We start from the raw sequence: 18674 nt of genomic DNA, 5'->3' as shown, positions 1-18674 counted from the left end.
TTAAATCAGCAAACTCAACTAGACTGCTTTAAATTTGATATAAATAGAAACAGACCCCATCAAAAAACAGCAGATATCTTCAACTTCGTAACAAAAAACACCACTGAAGAACCTCGAAGCAACAAGCTCATCAGATGCTCTTTACTATGAGATAAAGACTCGTTGGATAAATTCATTCTCTGAATTTAAAGCAGGATGCAGCTGAAAAGCCGTTGGAGTCCACTAAGATCGCAAGCGGCAAAGGCCAAGGGGACAAAGTCACGTGTTCGGTGAACATAGCAGCTGTTTGCATGGAAACTGTGTTTGCATTTGACTTGTTTACATGATCTATGCTGGTCTTGGTCAGGGAGTCCCTGCGTCCAAGGCTTGGAAATCTGACATGAACGTTGAAACTAACAGAACCCCCCATTATCACACTGACATGTTTGAAGAATCTGCTGCAAACATGTTTAAGGTCAACACATTCACACACGCGTCACCTGGAAGACACAGGTTCAGCTCAAAGTCGAGCTTAGTAGGTGAAAAACAAATAAAACCGACTTGCAAAGTCTGCAGATCTGATTGAATACGAAGGTGACTTTAATTAGAAGAGACAGTGATGAATTCTAACCTTGAAAATGAGCCTGTAAATCTGCAAACATAGGAAGTGAAACCACCGAGCCAAGGTCTTCCTGTTAATTATAAAGACCCAGTGACACACTACCAAGAATTCACCAACTCATGCAAACATGAACTGTATGACTTGTTTGACAGGAGTTCGGTTCGACGAACGTGTAACGGCCGCGGTTTAGTGAGTAAATAACACCAACATAAGGGCTCCTGTGCAAGTTCAGCTGATGCTGCAGAGGCAGTTATCTGCTTCATACTCAGCAGAATTATTTAATATTCTGACTGCAAGAACAGACTGAATGTTTCATTTAAGACTGCACAAATTGAAGATGCACGAATTTAAATTAAAGTGCATTCACTAAACAAGAGAAATTATATTTACTGTTTAAAATGCAATGTGAACGCTGAACGACTTTCCTGAAATTTGTTGAATAAATTGGCAATTGTTCAAATTAAAACAGAATAAATGCTAAAATGAGCAAAACCAAAGCCACCAAGCTAGTGAGGAAGACAGTAGCTACAGGACAAAAAACGAGCTAGACAGCAGCTAAAAGGAGATGGACCTGTGGTGTCCTATCTGGTCCTGGAGGGCCACTATCCTGCATGTTTCAGATGCTTTTCTGCTCTTCAAGTTCTGCAGACGCCTGGTAATCACTCATTTATTCAAATGAGTTGTGTCACAGCAGAGAAACATCTAAAACATGCAGGATGGTGGCCCTCCAGGACTGGACGCCACTGAGCTAGAACCTAAAATATACAAAAATACACCAAGTACGCTGAAGTGGATTTCAGAGAACAACGTATGTCTATGCTGTAAAGTTAAACAATTCAAAATGCACTTTTTAAATGTGGAAGTAGCTAAAAAAAAACGTACAGAAGTAACTAAAGAGGAAAACATCAGCGTGAGGCTGACTCACGCTGATGATAAAGCAGATGATATCCAGTTGAGGCATTTTTTTTTTTAAGAAGCTCAACCCCAGAGAAGAGACAGAGGACAACTGAAGTCAGCAGAAGCTGGGTGACAAGCTGACAGATGCTTCCTGTTAAATATCACCTCTGGTTCTTCTTGAACGCAAGGAAACTACGGAGGCTGAAGGAAGAGAGGAATGACAAGGTTCCTGCTCAGCACATGAACTCCCCAGCTCTGCAAATCACTCTGGGGAAAAAAACAAACTGCTACAGCCTTTAAGTTTAGCAGAAGTTTGTGTTTTTTATTATTATTCAACTGAAACAGCTGCAGGAGAAAAGTTGTTGAAACTGGTTTCCTCTGCAGAAATACAGCAAACAAGCGGATGCCGCTTACTCGAGGTTAAGAAAACAGGAAGATCCAGATAAATACGGTCAGCTTTACGGTGCATCCAGAGCCTGGAAGAGGAATGTGACCCTGACCCATTTCCAAAACCAGTAGCTGCTGCATAAAGAGCACCGGTTTGATCGGTTACAATAAACCTCGCACTGCTGCCGACTCAGCAGCTAAATCAGAAATAAAGTTTCACTTTTGCTAAACCGCACCAGCAGTGTACTAACGTCACCGGTCTGATTCACTGCCAAACGCACACATCAGCATCATTTTCAGTACATAGGTTTGGCATGAGTCAATTAGTTGACATAAAACACAAAAGGAGTATAACACTATCTACATGATGTTTTCATGAGCTCATATTTGCTGTGACAACATTCTGCCATTTTAAGATTTCTACCATCCAGGTCATAAGACAAAAAAAACACCCATCTGCCCTCCTTGGGTCTTGTCAAATAAACAAAGCCTGCAAGTAAGAATAACGCTGACAAAATTAACCGGTCTTCTGGTTCCAACTTGACAGTTCAGATATAAAAACTAACAGCTCAAAAGACATCTTTCATTTGTTTGTGGCTGTAATCGTTTCGATAACTGAGCTTTTTCTACATTTATCAGCTTTGCACATTGTTCAAAACACAGACTTGCATCGAATAACTTCTGTTTTTCTAAAGCAGAAACCTCAATGAAAACCTGAACTCTGAAGGTCCAACACCATCACAAAGTTAAAAATGCGCCAGATGGTTTAATTGAACGGGTCCCGCGTTAATTTAAAGAGAAAACAGTAAAGGTTTTAACAGCCAGCGACCGGTAACGTTAGATTTTATGCTGCCGAGACAAACATTTAAAGAGTTCAACAATGGTAGGAAGGTCCAGATGTGAACTTGACTATCAGTAATAAAACTGAATCTATGGAGGACCGTATCAAACAGTTTATAAAGAGAAAATAAATTAGTGGCATTATGATTAGACATTAGGCTTTGACATCACAAAACCATCATTTAACCTAGGTTTTAATTTTGCCTTGTCCAATATCTGTCTTGAAAACAAAACTTTTATTTTTACCAGTAATTTTGTTATTGAGTGAATTTAATGATCATAAGCATTAGCTGTTTTACTCCACTGCAACACTACTACTAATAGAGTATGCATTTTACTGTTTTTCAGAACTTTAATATGTATATAAATGTATATAATATAATGTTTAGTTTGTGGTCGTGTTGCAGGAAGATTCAAGTAATGAACTGAGACCTAAATGATTCAAATCTGCATCAAGGGAAAAGAAATCGATTTGGATATCCCTTATTAATGCCAAGTAAAGTAAACTTTAAATAAAACAAAACCATATTCTAACCCTAAAAGTCTAATTATATTCATAACTCTAATAAAGAACAGTGGAACAGAAACTAGCAGCAGATACTTTCAGTCAAAAACCTTCATGTTTTATTCTCCAGATTATATTCATTTCTAGTCATCATGTTTTTAAGGAGCTTCTAATAAAAGTGTTCCCAAATTAGAAAACAAAGGCAAAGAAAACTTACCTAGTGCTCCACTAAACTTCTTAATGTTTTAGATCTCTACCTGCTTCGACACACCTGATTCTAATGGACAGGCTGCTTTAATTACCTGAACCAGGTGTGTTGGATCTAAACACAGTTCGACAAACGGCTGCCTTGCCCCTTTTTTTCAGACAATAAACTACCACAAAGACGAGATTAATTAATTTTCAAATGTTTGCTGAAGGAAGAACACCTAAACACATTTTCTGGACGTGACAGTTAGGGGACAGTTGTTCAAAATGTCCTCGACTTGTAAGCAGAGACATGAAACATATGACTAACCGTGAAGCTCAGACAGTCAGCTTTTTTACCTTGAGACAGATTGATGAGCAAAGGTCAGCATGTAACCTTGTGCTGCTGGCAGGAAGAGCAACCACTTCACATGATTATAAGACGACAGAGGCATGACTGCTCGAAGGAGGAGCGTTGTTTTTTTACTTTTTTTTTTTATTTGTAGGAGTGAGATCGGGCTTGGCGTTTTGAGATTACAGCGTGATTATAGAGCCGTGTTGCATGATGAGACACGCTCGTCCCATCAGAACTGTTGAGTTAGCTCCTTATGTACAGAGACTTTTTTTTAACAAAAACCTGGTTTCATTTGATCTTTTATTTGGATTCTTGCTTGGTTGTCTAACTTAAAACGATTTTACTTTTACAAAGGACCACACACCTTCATGGTCTAAGTGTCTAGAGGGAATAAAAAAGTGAACTAGGAGCGAAATTATCTGTCAAAGCCAGTGTTCACTACAAATTATTAATACAGAAGCTGGTATTTCTTGAAAGAATGTCAAAGTTTTAAACAGAGACTTGAGGATGATGCTCAGCTACTACCACAACAAATTTTAGCTCAATAGCTGGAAAACCGACTGAGTTATAGCTATTTTTATGTTTGCTAAGGTCAATTAACTGTGCGGCCATTTTTAATTGGATCCAAAGATTACTTTAAGAGTTTCAGACAGTTTGTGGATGTCAGCAGTCAATAAGTCTGAAGCGTATATTTATTACAGGTGTTGCTTTGATGCAATAAACATTTTAATCTAAAAAGTAAAATAAAAATCAGTTACATGCACTGAAGTTGTTCATGTGCTGAGTCATGAAAAACATTTAAAAGCTGAAGCCTGATGACTGAAATAATTTTTTTTTTAATTTCTCCCTAACTATAGCTTATATTTTAACTGTCTTAGCTTTAGCAATGGCTCAGCTACATTTAGTTTTCAGCTACCCCCTGCTATGTGCTAAAGTTTTCCCAACTTTAGCACATAGCATTTTTTAGCTTTCAGCTACAGGTTTGCTCATTATAGCTTGAGGTTACCATTTTTACGTGCTAATTTGATCTTTTTGGTAATTTTAGAGTGCAGCAATTGTTATGCTAATCTTAGCTCTTAGTTACTGTTTTTGCTAATTTCAACTTTTAGCTACATTTGACCCCAAATTTAAGTTTTAATGTACTGTTTTGCAACATTTAGCTTTCCCCAACTTTAGTACTTAGCAACGTTCTTAAAGATTTTAGATTTAAGTTACAGTTTTGCTCATTTTAGCTACTGTTTTTACGAACTAAGAATCTGATCTGCTAGTTTTAACATTGGCGTTTTTGTTTCAGCTCCTTCAGCGGTCAGCGTTGACAATTTGCAGAAAATCATATTTTTTTCCCCAGTTTAAAGTTGGTTACATTAACTTTACTGTAAAAAATAAATAGAGGCAGACTTTATTTTAAATGTCCTCCAGGGACAAAAGCAAACAGAGCAGCAGCCTGTTGGACAAAGTGGTCTTTAGGATGCTGCCTGTTGACACAGCATGGGGCTGGTCTGTTGTTACCCTGGGGGGGCAAATCCTCCCAAAGTGGGGCAGCTGAAGCAGGATGTAAACCACAGCTGTATGAGGAAGAGCTACAAGCCCTGATCCAAATCCCTGCTGCTCCAGTTTCAGAACCACAGCAGCCTAGAAGAGGAGGTGACCTCCTTCAGGCTCTCCTGGGGTAAAAGCAGATGTTTTTAGAGGAGGAGGAGGACACAAGCTGAGCCTTCACTGGGAGGTGTAAACCTGTAACAAACAGACAGTTAGGCGGGGTGCGACCCTTACCTTCTGCAACCAGCTCCTCCACGGTGACCTGGTACCGGCCCACTGCGAACACTTTCCCGTAGTAGCTGCTGACTCCCGAACTCGAACCGGCACCAGACGCGCCTCCCAGTCCTCCACTTTCGGACTTGGGCATCCGAGAGAACTTCTTCATCCTTCGCTTGGTTCTTCAGACCACTCGCAGCAACAGTCCCTAACTAGTGGTAAATTAGCCACACTACTAGTTGAGCTCGGTAGTAGCGTCCGACGTGCCCTATCTACTTATCTGGGGTCTTTTCTGCTGCTGCATGCTCCGGGTCCGGTTCTACAGGGGGCAACGCCTCGTTCAGGGTACCATTAACACCGGCGGGTCATGGTGGGGTGGGTCGCTGTCCCGCGTCTCTTCCTGACAGCATCCAGTCGCTTCGGTAAACTGGGTTCGTTAGCCGCTGTTAGCATACGTGTAGTCTGTCAGGACGCTCCGCCAAAAAAACTAAAAAATTAAATTAAATTAAAAAAAGGAGGACACGAACAAACAACGCAGCTGGCGCCGGACCGGGCTACACCTCCTCCGGCCGAAACGACAACCTCCCTGGGTTATAGCCGACCCAGAAGTGCCCCCAAAAAGCAACAGCGGCGACCCGGACTCGCTCACTTCTCTGGCGGACAGTTAGCTCGTTAGCTAGTTCCTCCGAGAGACGAGCCGCCCCGCGAGCGCAGGTGAGCTTAAAACAAATTTTAAAAAATTATAAAAATAAAAAAGTGCAAGCTTGCGACAGCAGTAAGTGTCCGCTGCTTATCGTAAACCACCCCTTCTCGTTTCCTTTTTTTTATCTTTATTTTTTTTCCGTTTGAGCTCCGCTGCCGTTAAACTTCTCCGTCTCTCCAACGGCAGGCTTCAAAATAAGTGGGTGGTTTGTTATTTACCCAATGAGAGTGACAACCAAACCTGACGTGGCTCCGCCCACTCCCACCGCTCTGATTGGCTGTACACGGGTGATGTACGGAAGCTGTTCGGTGCCAAGAAGACGAGACCGATAAATAATAAATAAATAATTACTGTTTCAGACTAAGATCCTCACAGGGAAATCACAGCTGCAGCCATTTTTGGCTGAACGTCGAAACTCTAATTTTACGCGCAATCTGTTTGAATTGTGAATGATTCTCAGCTACTACCACACCAAATTTTAGCTCCATGGATTAAAGCAAAAAAAGGCATTTTTTAATGTAAAGATGAGTAGACTGTGAAAAAAAACACTTGAACATATGAGCTCAAACAAGGTCTTAAATATTATAGAAACATTACTGTTGCCATTTACAGACAGATAAAGTGTTTTGGTTGGAATATAATAATTATAATGACAGTAATGTGACTGCCTGACTAGGGATCGAACCCAGACCTCCCACAGGTGAGGTATGTCCTATAGAGACATTTATTGTCATAATTCCAATTTTCATCCTTCATCTGGGCCAGGAATCGGCAAAAATGACCCAAAAGAGAAAAGCCGAAGTTATTTGAGCACGGGAGGACTGTGGGACGGAGGAGGGTTCACTGGGAAGAACCATACTTGCTTTCACATCTTCAAAAGTCTGCGAGAACACCTGAAAATGCTGCTAGTCGCTTCTTTTTTGAAAAACAGTCTCTAGAGGGGTCCGAAAACTCCCCGAATATGGCGACAAAGTCATGTTCATGCTGAAAGGTATGAGTGCGTAGTGTGTCCCAATACTCTGGAGTGCTCTTTTGCCCCGCCCCCTTTGCGTCCTACATCCGCCCTCTGGCTAAACCCACATCCAAGCGGACTTCGGCAAAGTATTTATTTACCCACAAATTGAATTAAAAGGCGAACATATGGCAGTGGTGACGAAGCACATGTAAAGTATTGAAATAATTATTGTTCCACTCTGCTGTACAGGTGTGAATACTATTAACAAAACATTTAAACAACCAGATATCTCCTGCAGTGACTTTGGAAAGTAAAAATACTTAAACTGTACTTTTAAAACCATGCTGGCACCTTCTTAAAATGCCAAACAGCGACCTGTACGCCATGTTGGGTGTCGCAGTCACGACGCAGAGGTGCGAGTCGATGATGTAACACGTACTGTCCCAATTCTCCAATTTTTGCATGCTTGTAACCTGCGCACACAAACTTCGACTGAGTACACGCTTCATAGAGGGGTGTAGTGCGAGTACTACTACTACTAGTACTACTACTACTACTAACCGGTTCGGTTTATTTGTCGAAGGTGGCGTCAGTTTAATCTCTACATCATAACCAGACGGGGTGGTTTTAACGGGACCATTTTTACAGATGGCAGAGAACATCTGTAAGCTCAGTGTCTGTAAAGTTAACTGAGACGTAGCCATTTTTGTGTTGGCTAAGAATGATTAGCTGTGGTGGCCATCTTGAACTGGGGTTGACTCCAAAAATTAATCAGCTGCAGATGTTACAACCACTTAATTAGGATCCATCCTACAGCTCATGAGATATTTTGCTAACAGACAGAGTTGACTTCTTTAAACAACAATCTTGCAGCCTGTTGTCCTCATAATGTCTGTTGGGGATCAGTCTCAGCTACTACCACATCAAGTTTTACCTCAATATCTGTTAAATGAACTGAGTTATTGGTATTTTTGTAGTTGGCTGTGGCAGCCATCTTGAATTGGGCCTATCCAAGCGATTCAGTGAATCAGGTCCCCAGTCCACAGACAGAGTTTAGACAATCTACATCATATATTAAGGTTTTTGTTTTCACGTCCACCTTTCATCTATTCTTTGTGTTTTTTTGGCAGCAACAGGCTTCCATAAGAAGCGCCCAGACAATACTCATCTCTGACTGGGCAGCAGAAGTGACATAAGCAGTTCGGTTGAAGGAGACAAGCACAAAACAGGCTGGAAAGAATGCAGTAAATGGAGAAATAAACAAACCTCAGGCTACACCGAAGGAATGTGTCATTCTGGTTTTTTAACATACTGCTTGTTCTCAAAAACTTAAACCTCTTATCTGCATCTGTGTGAAGCATTGCTGTTTTTTGTTTTTTTCAAAGCTTTGGCGCTTTCTAAGTATGCAAAAAAAATGAATCTCTTTGCAGGTGGTTTAATGACTGTCCACAGTGGAAAAAATAAGGCACTTTTTAACCAGACCATGCCAACGACGGAGCTGTATAACAGCTGTGAGCCACAGCATTTTTGAACAAAAGCACAAGTGTGGGCTTGACAATCCACCGTCTAACTCCACAAACTCACTCCTTCACAGCCTAACTTGTTCATCACTGAAAGCCACTTTAGCTTCCCGTGAACCAGCTATTAGAAGAAGCATTTAAGGTCTACGTCTGAAGATAAGTGGGTTCAATTAGCATATTGGGGTCAGTGGTTTTAGGGGGAGCACATGGCTAAGATGGGGATTACATAAAATATCAGGAGGAACAGAAAGCAATCACATGACTGTATAAACCCCCATGACATGACACATCCTGTTTCCGCAGGAGGAGGGGAATCTTCCCTCTCAGAAGAGATTATATTTGTGTCATTGTCTGTGAAGTGTGTGCTGCCACCTGCTGGGGTTTGACGGCTCAGACAAAAATCCTCGTTGGGGCGGCTTCAAGGTGAAACTGTAATCTCAGCTCCTAGATGTCACAAAAAAATACTTACAATTAAAGCAATGACTGCTGAAACAACATTTCAAAGCATGTATGCTATCCATCTACACTTCCAGGTTTTTACTCCTAACCTAAAGCCTAAAGCTAAACAAACTGATGTTTTAAAATGCGAACAGAAAGAAAAAAGAATAAAAATGACACGATTTAAGAAGAGCTGGTTTCGACAGAGCCAGGGACCTTCTCTCATCTGCCGCCGAGCTTGCTTCAACACCTCAGATGTCAAAATCTAAAGTTTTAAGAGCTCAAGGTAAGAAATAATAACTTGGTCCTAAATGTCTGGAAAGAAAAAGTCCCGCTAAACCGTTTGACTCCCAAAATTAATCATCTGCAACTTTCTGTTCATCCTCTGTGGTACTTCTGAAAGAGAATCCCATTTATGAATAAAACCTTTCTAGGTGATTGTAGAACTGGAAACTGTTGATTTGTGTCAGGAAAGATAAAATCTTGGGCCTTTTATTCTTGCCTGGAGTGCTCAACACTCACCAGTCTGCAGCTCGGCAGGAGCAGATGAACTTGGCCTACATTTTAATGTCTCCCCTGTAAGTTTTTTCCTTCTTCTCCTCCTCCGCTGCAGCATGGCTCCTGTCTTCACACAGCCGAACACGATGGACTACAGAGCTGCTCCAATCAAGACTTTATGGTTATGGTAAAAAAAATAAATCGAAAACACAAATTACAGTAGATACTAACGCCAAGTAACTTGTGATGAAACAGAAAACCATCTTTCAAATAGGGCTATCGTTTGAAAAATGTTGCAGTTTTAGCCTTTGGTCAAAAATTCAAAATATCATGCGTGGCTGCACAAACCTTTAAGCCATTTCTTGTTGTTTACCGAGGTCATTTAGCTGTGGCGGCCATCTTAAACTGACTCTAAAAAACAATGAGCATTTAGAGTTTCATAAATCCATCCAGTGGGTCATGGGATATTTTGCTCCAACGATCAATGGTAAAGTTTAAACAGAGATCCTGATCTGTTAGCGCTCAGAGTACGTGTTGGGGATGACTCTCAGCTACTACCACGCCAAATTTTAGCTCAACATGTGCAAAACTGACTGAGTTAGACTCATTTTGTGTAAGCTGATTAGCTGTGGCCGCCATCTTGAATCAGGTTAACTCCAAAAGTCAATCAGCTGTTGTTGTAATTATATATTTTTTATCCAATACACAGAAACGGTGCTATAAAAGTTAACCAAATCATATAAAACTCCACTGAAATTCACGCTTTTCTGTTAGACTTTTAACCAGTTCTTACAGGTTTTTTCCTCTGTGAAGAAAACTGGCAAAAAGCTGTAAATTTCACAAAGTTCAACATAAATACCAGTTGAGGTTTTGTATAAATTTGACCTGGAGGCTGTTTTTGATAAATAAAGGAAACTGTGTTAACAGAGGAATTATGGGAGCGTAAAAGAAAGTAAATTAAACTATTTTTGGAGATGATCAGTAAAAAGAAATTGGAAAAATGTAAGAAAATGGTGAGTTTTAGGATAAAATATGTTAACCAAAAAGATATGGAGAAATAGTTTTCAGGAGCATCCAAAGCCTTGTCTAACAGTTATTTTAGCTTTATTAAAATGAAGTACTGAATCTGAAAATCAACGCTGCTTTAAAAGTTACAGCTCACTGAGGTTGATAATCCTCAGAAAGCTGAATATATTTCCTTCTGGAAAGAGAAAATGTCTGGAATATTTGTATGATAAACCAAAAACTTGTATGTTGTTATCATTTTTAACTATCCGTGTGATTTATTCAGTTTTATTTAATGATGTTTTTGGTTTATTGGGTTTTCTGGAGGCTCAAACAGGTTGGATTTCCTTTCCTTTCACAAAACTGAAATGATGAAACGATCACGGCGAGTGCAGCGAATTCAGACAATCCTAAAAACACAGAGTGGCCAAAACTCCCCAGAATAACTTCTCATATAGAAAACAAAAATCTGTTCAGGACAAGATTACAGTTCAGTGTCCCAGTCCTCAAACTGTGAGGGAGTTTGTTTCAGGAGCTTGTCCCAGTAGTAGTCCATCGTGGCGCTCGGCAGAAACTCGTCGTCACTCACCAAACGAACTATCTTGATGTTTTTCAACATCTGATACAAGTTTCCTGCCCCTGAGAAAACAAAGACGTACAGTAACTGCACAATTATTCAGATATTTAAGAAGCTGCTGATTAACAAACCTGGAGTCGGCTCCTGCTGAGCAGAATCGGCTCTGCTGCCGTTTTCTTCAGCCTCCATGTTCAGAAAGTAGTGAGACAAAGGTTTGTCTCTGAACGTCACCTGGAAGGAAGTGAAGGTGTTATTAAATACCTCACCTGAACACGGTTATCTCATCTGTGCACACATTACATGTCCAAGCTGTTCAGAAAGATCTGCAAACAAAACAATCGAGTTCAGATACGTTTAAGATGAGTTTAGAGACACAAACACTCAGGACTCGTCAGCATGCAGTTTCTGATGACCTCAGACCTTTACGTGTTGCAGCAAAAGCAGCTTTGTGTGATAAGATGCAGACTTCCTGGTGACTAACCTTATCCAGCGCATACGCTGAGCTGACAGGGATATTGTTTCCGAGGATAGACTCCAGCCAGCGCTCTGGAGCCTGGTGCAGTTTGCCTTTACTGATGATGGAGCCATCAGCTCGCATGTGAGCCGTGTGCTGCTTCCCCTGTCGCACAACAACTACATTTCATTCATAAATTCCAGTAGGATGATGTTTTAAGCTGAACTGGTGATAACTCAGCGACTAGATGAGCTGTCTGACCTTCAAGGTGAGCTGTAAGCCACTGCCCGGTGTCAGGACTCCTGCCTGAACGAGCCGATGAAGACACCTGCCGTTGTCTTCAGCGCTCGTCTGCATCGGTGCATTCCTTCCTTTCGCCTTAAAGTTGATAAAATTAAAGTTGTTCTCAGCTGCGCCTCACTCGGACAGCTCCAGCTCAGTTTGTACCTCTGCTAAACCGTACGTTTGCAGGTCTGGTCACCACGTACTTGTGTTTCAGCAGATTCGCTAAAGTCTGAGTGTTTGAGACCAACAAGTCCAATTTTTGAAAATGACATATTTTTTGTGCACAGCTTTAGTGTATTTGTTGCCCCCCTCTGCCAATATCATACCCACCTTGGACGAATGTTTATGCATGATTTATTTTGTTTTTTGGACCTGGATATTCAGGGCTTTGCATCGGATGTTTCCTGTCATAAGTTGTCAAAATACAGTTTTGTTGCTCTAGAATAGAGGGTGACAGGAGTGGATTTTCACTCCAGCTCCTGTACCACTCTCGGTTCATTTAGTCTTTAGGAAATACATTGAATTTAATTTGATCTTCTCCCCATTCTTTTTAGATTACTTTGTGTTCTGTAGTTTAGGCGTTTGCCTTAATCCAACTGGTACAATTTGGCAGAAGTACAATTTGCCCAGCACCACACTCCATCAGCTCCTGGCTGTCTCACTCTGCAGATCCAGATGTTTTGGAGCTTTTTTTTTTTATATATTCACACTGACCTGTCTCACGGGTCTGCAGCTTCCACTCCGTTCCCTGCACTGACGACAGCTGGATGTTTCTCCCGGTTTCAACAAACCTGCTGAGGATTCTTGGGTAAACCCGTCACCCGGCAGCTGCCTCTTCAGGACGTCACCTCGAAGAGTCGAAGAGTGATGTGACATTTTGGCCTTCGCGGAAACATATGCCTCTTCCAACTGCGTTTGTTTTTGGAGGATTTCCACCAAGTTCCTCTGACACGAAGCCAAAGACAGGAGCTGACTTTTCAGCACAGGTTGGTGAAAGTGATCAGGCACCGTCCTGCAGAGGGAGGATCAAACAACGCTGCTGTTATTTAGAGAAATAAGGTTTCCTATGCTAAAATAACAACAACAAAAGTTGGGACTGTGTGAGAAAAATGCAGAGAAACCAAATTTTTCTGCCGTCCGAGAACATTTCAGAACCGTTTCTTTTAGACTTGTTGCTGACAGCAGTCTGATCTTCGGTCTGAAGACCTTGGTGTCCATTTCTTCCAACAAAGATCTGAATCCTGATCTGTCAGATCACAATCCACATTTCCACTGTGAGTTGGATAATAACTGGAACAGTTAATCGAGAGCTTTGCTCTTTCTAAAACATGACAGACTGGAACCAACGCATTTATTCCTGTGAATGGGGCCCCATCACGTCTCACTTCTGACCTGGAGGAGGCTTTCCACCGTTCTCTGGTTGAGAATGATGTCTTCAGACTTAGAGGAGCTGTGCCGTACCCCAGCAGCTTCACATCTGGCTGCAAACCACCTCAGGGAACATTAAAGGTCACGGCTCGAAGATGGCAACAGAACCACGTCATCCACAAACAGCAAAGAGACCGCGGGGTTCCCAAACCAGACAGCCTCCTCTTCACAAGCTCCTGTCCATGAAGGGACAAGGGACACCCCACCTTAGAAATCAGCTCGACCTTGTGCCGAGGATGTAGACACAGCTCTTCCTCAGGTTATACGAGGACTGGTTAGCCCTTAAAAATCAATGCTGGCACCCCTGCACCTCAGGCTTGATACCTTAAATTATTTACTGATATTACACACCATCAAGGAAAAAAAAGAAGCAAAAATTCATTCCTGTCTTTTATGAGGAATCTCATTTTGAAAAACTTCAACAATCGTTCCGTGTTGCAGGCCTGAAATGCAGGACAGGACATATTCTCACAAATAAATCAAAACTGGAATTTTAAAGGTTTAATGTCAGCAATAAGGTTCAAGTCTAAGAAAGAGCTGCTGCGGTTTTTTCATTTTTGTTGTGATGCATTTTCAGTTCTGTCAGGTTGTAACACAACATACTTTGCTGTTGTCTAAAAAGCTTTAATTAAATTATAGATACTCCTTCACTGACCTGTATTTACGGGCAAGGTTTTCCTTCTCTGAACGCTGCTTCTCGAGAATGTAAGTCAGGACGCTCTGGATCTGCGTTATAGCTGCTCGGTATTTCTCTAAAAAATAAAATAAAATCAGCACAACTAGAGTTAAAGAGACAAATTCAAAGTGTTTCTCCTTCTGACATCATGACGGCGCTCTCACCTGCATCCTTCAGATCCCTCAGAGGCCAAGCGGAGGTTTCTGTTTGTTTCGTCCTCATGTCCTCCAGAACCGCAGCTACAGTCATGGAGTGACTCTGAGCTCTGAGCGACTGAATCACATCCAGTCCCGATTTAAAAAGTAGAATCAGTGCAACAGTGAGAAGAAGTCTGAGCCTCGGACGCATCATTGAAGTTAAAAGACGTTGAGAAGTCTCACGTAATCAAAGCCGGCGTCGTTGGGCTCTTTGGCTCCGCCCCCGCCGCGCGACTCTCCAGACCGGAGGTTCGTTGTGTTACTGACACCAGAAGCGCCTGAAACAACCCTGGACTCGGGATTCAGGGCGGCTACGACTGGATCCAAGATCGGGGTATAATGATTCAGACGGTATGAAACAAAAGCATTAAACGTCAGAGCAGAGTTTAAACTTAAGGGCGAGGAGTCCTCGAAGGAATGCATATCACCCGCCGCCTTTCAAGACAATTTAAGGCTAAGATCACCTGATGTTGAGAAATGACAGCAGTTCAGCCGTTTTAGTCAAACCTTGAAAATGACATTATTTACAACGTCATGCAGTAAAATACGTGTTGTGAATGACTCTCAGCTGCGACCACATCAAATCTTAGCCCAAAAACTGGAAAAGAATTACAGAGTTATAGCCATTTTTGTGTTTTTAAGGTCAATTCGCCGTGGCAGCCATCTTGAATCGGGTTGATTCCAAAGGTTAATCAGTTGTAGATAAAAAACAAAACCATAAGACATCAACGCAAAGTAAAAACAGTCCTGCTGTCTCACATCACATACGTTACCCGTCCATTCACTGATCGCAAGAAGGAGTTTTACAATTATATATCCGTAAAACGTACAAAAGCACTCGTGTGAAAACAGCCGTGTGTTTTCACACCATCAGAATCAGCTGTTTGAGACACTACAGCCATAAACTAACAAGGTGCTTTTAAACAAAATAAAGAGATTAAAATCCTAGCTGTGCTGTGAAGGAAATGTTGACACGCTGGTTCCTGTCCAGTTCCCCACCTGGTTGCGTGCTCTCTGCAGCCTCCTCACAGGGTCTCTCCAGAGTTACAGGAGATGTTTGATAAGTCCTGAGCAGATCCTTCAGGTTCTCCTCCGCCGCCAGGTCCAACGCACTTCTTCCACCCACGTCTCTGTCGCTCGGATTGGATCCGTTCTGGAGGAGAAGCTTCACCACCTGCAGCACGAGACACAGCAGCACCTCACAAACGTCTGAACTTCCGCTGCTAGAAGCCACTCGACTGGTGTGAACGACTCTCAGCTACTACCATGCCGACCCTGTTAAACTGTCTGAGTTAGAGTCATTTCTGTGTTGGGTATCTGTATGTGTTGGTTTCCTAATATGTCGTTGTGTTTAATGATTTGGTTCATTCTGCTTTTATTTACATTTTACACAGGTTTTTCAGAGTTGTGGTTGTAAATCCTAAGTGTCCTTCAGAGTGTTTTCCATCACCTGATAGTTCCCTAAGGCAACGGCATCATGCAGGGGAGTCACGCCATTGCAGCTCCTGGCGTTCACCATAGCTCCAGCCTTCAGCAGCTCCTCCACCACGGCCTCTGCGCCCACCCCTGAGGCCTCATGGAGAGCCGTCCATCCTGACAAGTCACATCCAGATTTACCAAAAGGAAGAAAATTTGTGTTTGAGAGGAAAAAAAAACAAAAACCGCTTCAGATAACAGATGGAGGGAGACGACGGCGGAGCAAACAGAGATGTTTGAGCGTCTGAGCCGTGAGAAACCTGCGTTATCCTCCTCGTTGACACTGATCCCAGCCTGGATGAGCATTTTCACGAGCGCCAGATCGTTCTTCCTGCAGGCCCTGTGAAGATGAGTCTCTCCCTTCCCGTTCCTCTTGTGAATGAATTTGGAGGTTTTGATTTTTACATTTGCTTTAAGATAAACAAGATAAAACTTATTGAAATAACAGAAATAAATCAAGTAAACATGAAGGTGTCGAGGATTTTTCCAGCTCACCTGATGACGAGCTTGCTGCGGCGGCTTTCTCCGGCTGCTTCCGTTTCCTCTGATTCAGGTTGATTTTGTTTTCGGTCTCTTTATTTCCAGTCTTCGCGCCTGGATCGGTCGCAGCTCCGTCCTCGGCAGCGTCTCTGCTTTGACGAGCAGGGAGATCCTGCAACAAGCTTAAAGAGTCCTGGTCGGAACACGACAGCTCCTGAACCACCTCAGCGTCATCGTAATCCATCATCTTCAGGGTGTATCTGCAGGAAGAGTAAACATTCACACGTCACTTACACAATCAGCAACTCTCAAATAACTTACAGATGTGATCAGACATCTTTTTGCTCTAAAGACGGCACCTATTTCTGTTTTATCACCGAATCCTAAGACTGATACGACTCTTCTTCACCTTTGGCTGAATGTTTGAATATACGGGGCGTTTCATCTTTAACCAGCCGCTGAGTCATGGTCTGGAAGCTGAGTCAGCGTTCCCCTCGTTCTCCTGGGTTTTAGTTTTCTGAACGTTTTGTGTAAAATTAATCCTGCAGACTTTGTGCTACTTCGGCTGTTCACGTATCAAAATGTTCGGTTCATTCAGGAGGTGGCTGCTGGAACTTTTAACTTTTTAAAAACTTTCACTTAATTTACACATAAATAAAAAATCTGCTTCAGCAAACTGGCTCTATATTTACCTTCTTATGCTACGTTTAGCTTTAACCTAGCATTTAGCTACCTTTCTGTTACTCTTAGCTTGCATTTTGCTGCTTTAAGCTTCTAGCTATCATTCTATTTTCAGCTATTAGTTAATCCTTCGTTACTTTTAGCTTGCAGCTACCACTCAACAGCTCAGAACTGTTTTTTTTTACCAATAATAAACAAACAATTTCTCTGGGTTGAACTCGTTTTGTTGCTGCTGGTGTTTTTCTAATTTAAAATAGTTTTTTATTTTTTATTTTACCAGCTTCAATTAACTGAATAAAACTTATTAATTTTTCTTTGACCACTTTTACTGACTTGATGTTAACAAAGAAACTTGAAGTGTTTGTGTTGCTTACCTGTAAGAAAACACGACTGACAGAGCTGGTTTTCTTTGTTTGTTTTTGTCATGTTCTTGAGAAATAAAATGATTAGTCAGTTTAAAACACCTGAAACTGTGATTTTCTGAATCTCATTTATACACCGATCTGAAACACAAGTCATCGTTTCACACACCAGCTGATTTAAAACGACACCTTTATTTGTAAAAGCTCATAATTCTCTGTTAGAGGATAAACATGATGTTATTATTTAATGTTATAATACCACCCACTAGATGGCAGCACAGTCTAAAGCAACATAATCACTGAAAACATTTTATAATTTCTATGGATAAACTAAATAAATAGCTAATTTCTCTCCTATTTTAACAAATAATTTGACATATATAAAACTGTATAAATAACAGTCCATCATACAAGTTATCCATCTCATCATTTAAGACAATAAATTCACCCTATATTTACATGATAAAGAAAAAACAATTAAATATAACTGAAGCATTACTTTGATTAAAAATAGTTGTTTTTTAAACATTATTTCAACAAATAAAATAAAGAAGCATGCCATCAGCTTCTGTTTAGTTCAGGTTTTATATATCTGGTATAGAACAAATCTTTATTAAAAATATCTTCTGTATAAAAATATTGGAATAAAAAAAAAACTAAACTTGTTTTTTAGCATGAATATAGCTAACACTACTGTACATTTATCAAATTTACTATGCATTCTTACTGTAAACAAGGGGAAATTTTTAGTTTTGGCTATTAAAAAACAACTTTTCAAGCTACAATAAAAACTTTAAATGTAACAGCTAACAGCTAAACGGCTAGCTAACCGCTTAGCTAGTTTAGCACTTGTACAAAATGAAGCTAAATTTGATTAACTTGCACTTTTAACTGCGGCTAGCTGTTAGCATTCTTCTTATAGATTAGTTAAGACATTAAACGAGTCATGTGTCAAGTGTAAAATTAATTTTTTACCTGTTAAAATATATTTTTAATAAGATATGTCCCACATCACAGGCTCAGTTGGCGCCAAAAAAGAAAAAAAAAATCACACGCATGCGCAGTCCACAATGTGCTGCATTCAAAGGCAACTCGGAACTTAGGACATTTTAGACACATTAGTTAACTAGTTAGGCCCAAAATGCATCAACTAGTCAAATAGTGAGGAGTTTAGTATTTACTAATTAACTGGTTAATTTTTAGATTGCACTACTCAACACATTATTGGCCTAACTTGGTATTTAACTAGTAGGACCAAGTTACTAAATTTGGCCTTACTGGTTAAATACCAAATATCCAGGCCCACTAGTTGATCGGTTTTAGCCACACTGGTTAACTAATGGGGCCAAAATTTCATCAACTAGTGAGCATCTTAGTATTTACTAGTCAACTAGTTAAATTTTTAGGTCGCAC

The 18674-nt window shown here is 40.9% G+C and overlaps 2 protein-coding genes across 4 annotated transcripts in view; both read right to left on the bottom strand.

The window, feature by feature from the left end:
* Nucleotides 1-6422, bottom strand: part of bmp2k (BMP2 inducible kinase) — a 41180-nt gene extending 34758 nt beyond the window's left edge. For 2 of the 3 annotated variants that reach the window (XM_017430841.2, XM_017430842.2), the window contains exon 1: nt 5545-6422. In XM_017430841.2, the coding sequence (XP_017286330.1) occupies nt 5545-5695 (151 nt within the window). In that variant the 5' untranslated portion in view covers nt 5696-6422. Of the gene's footprint in view, nt 1-3447; nt 3523-5544 lie in introns of those variants that run through there. The other variant, XM_017430843.3, reaches the window with a different exon arrangement.
* Nucleotides 6423-10312: 3890 nt separating this feature from the next.
* On the bottom strand, nt 10313-18330 carry LOC112451078 (ankyrin repeat domain-containing protein 31-like). Its single transcript, XM_025009265.2, has 13 exons — nt 18237-18330; nt 16234-16478; nt 15999-16148; nt 15713-15855; nt 15262-15436; nt 14446-14579; nt 14230-14338; nt 14045-14141; nt 12676-12973; nt 11938-12054; nt 11704-11841; nt 11354-11453; nt 10313-11284 (listed from the first exon to the last, which is right to left on the bottom strand). The coding sequence occupies exons 2-13, from the start codon at nt 16463-16465 to the stop codon at nt 11130-11132; spliced, it is 1848 nt and encodes a 615-aa protein (XP_024865033.1). The 5' UTR covers nt 16466-16478; nt 18237-18330; the 3' UTR covers nt 10313-11129.
* Between the last annotated feature and the right edge of the window lie 344 nt (nt 18331-18674).

The sequence above is a fragment of the Kryptolebias marmoratus genome, linkage group LG1, assembly GCF_001649575.2.
Source record: "Kryptolebias marmoratus isolate JLee-2015 linkage group LG1, ASM164957v2, whole genome shotgun sequence".
Taxonomy (NCBI): Eukaryota; Metazoa; Chordata; class Actinopteri; order Cyprinodontiformes; family Rivulidae; genus Kryptolebias; species Kryptolebias marmoratus.
This window is presented reverse-complemented; position numbering and strand designations above follow the sequence as displayed.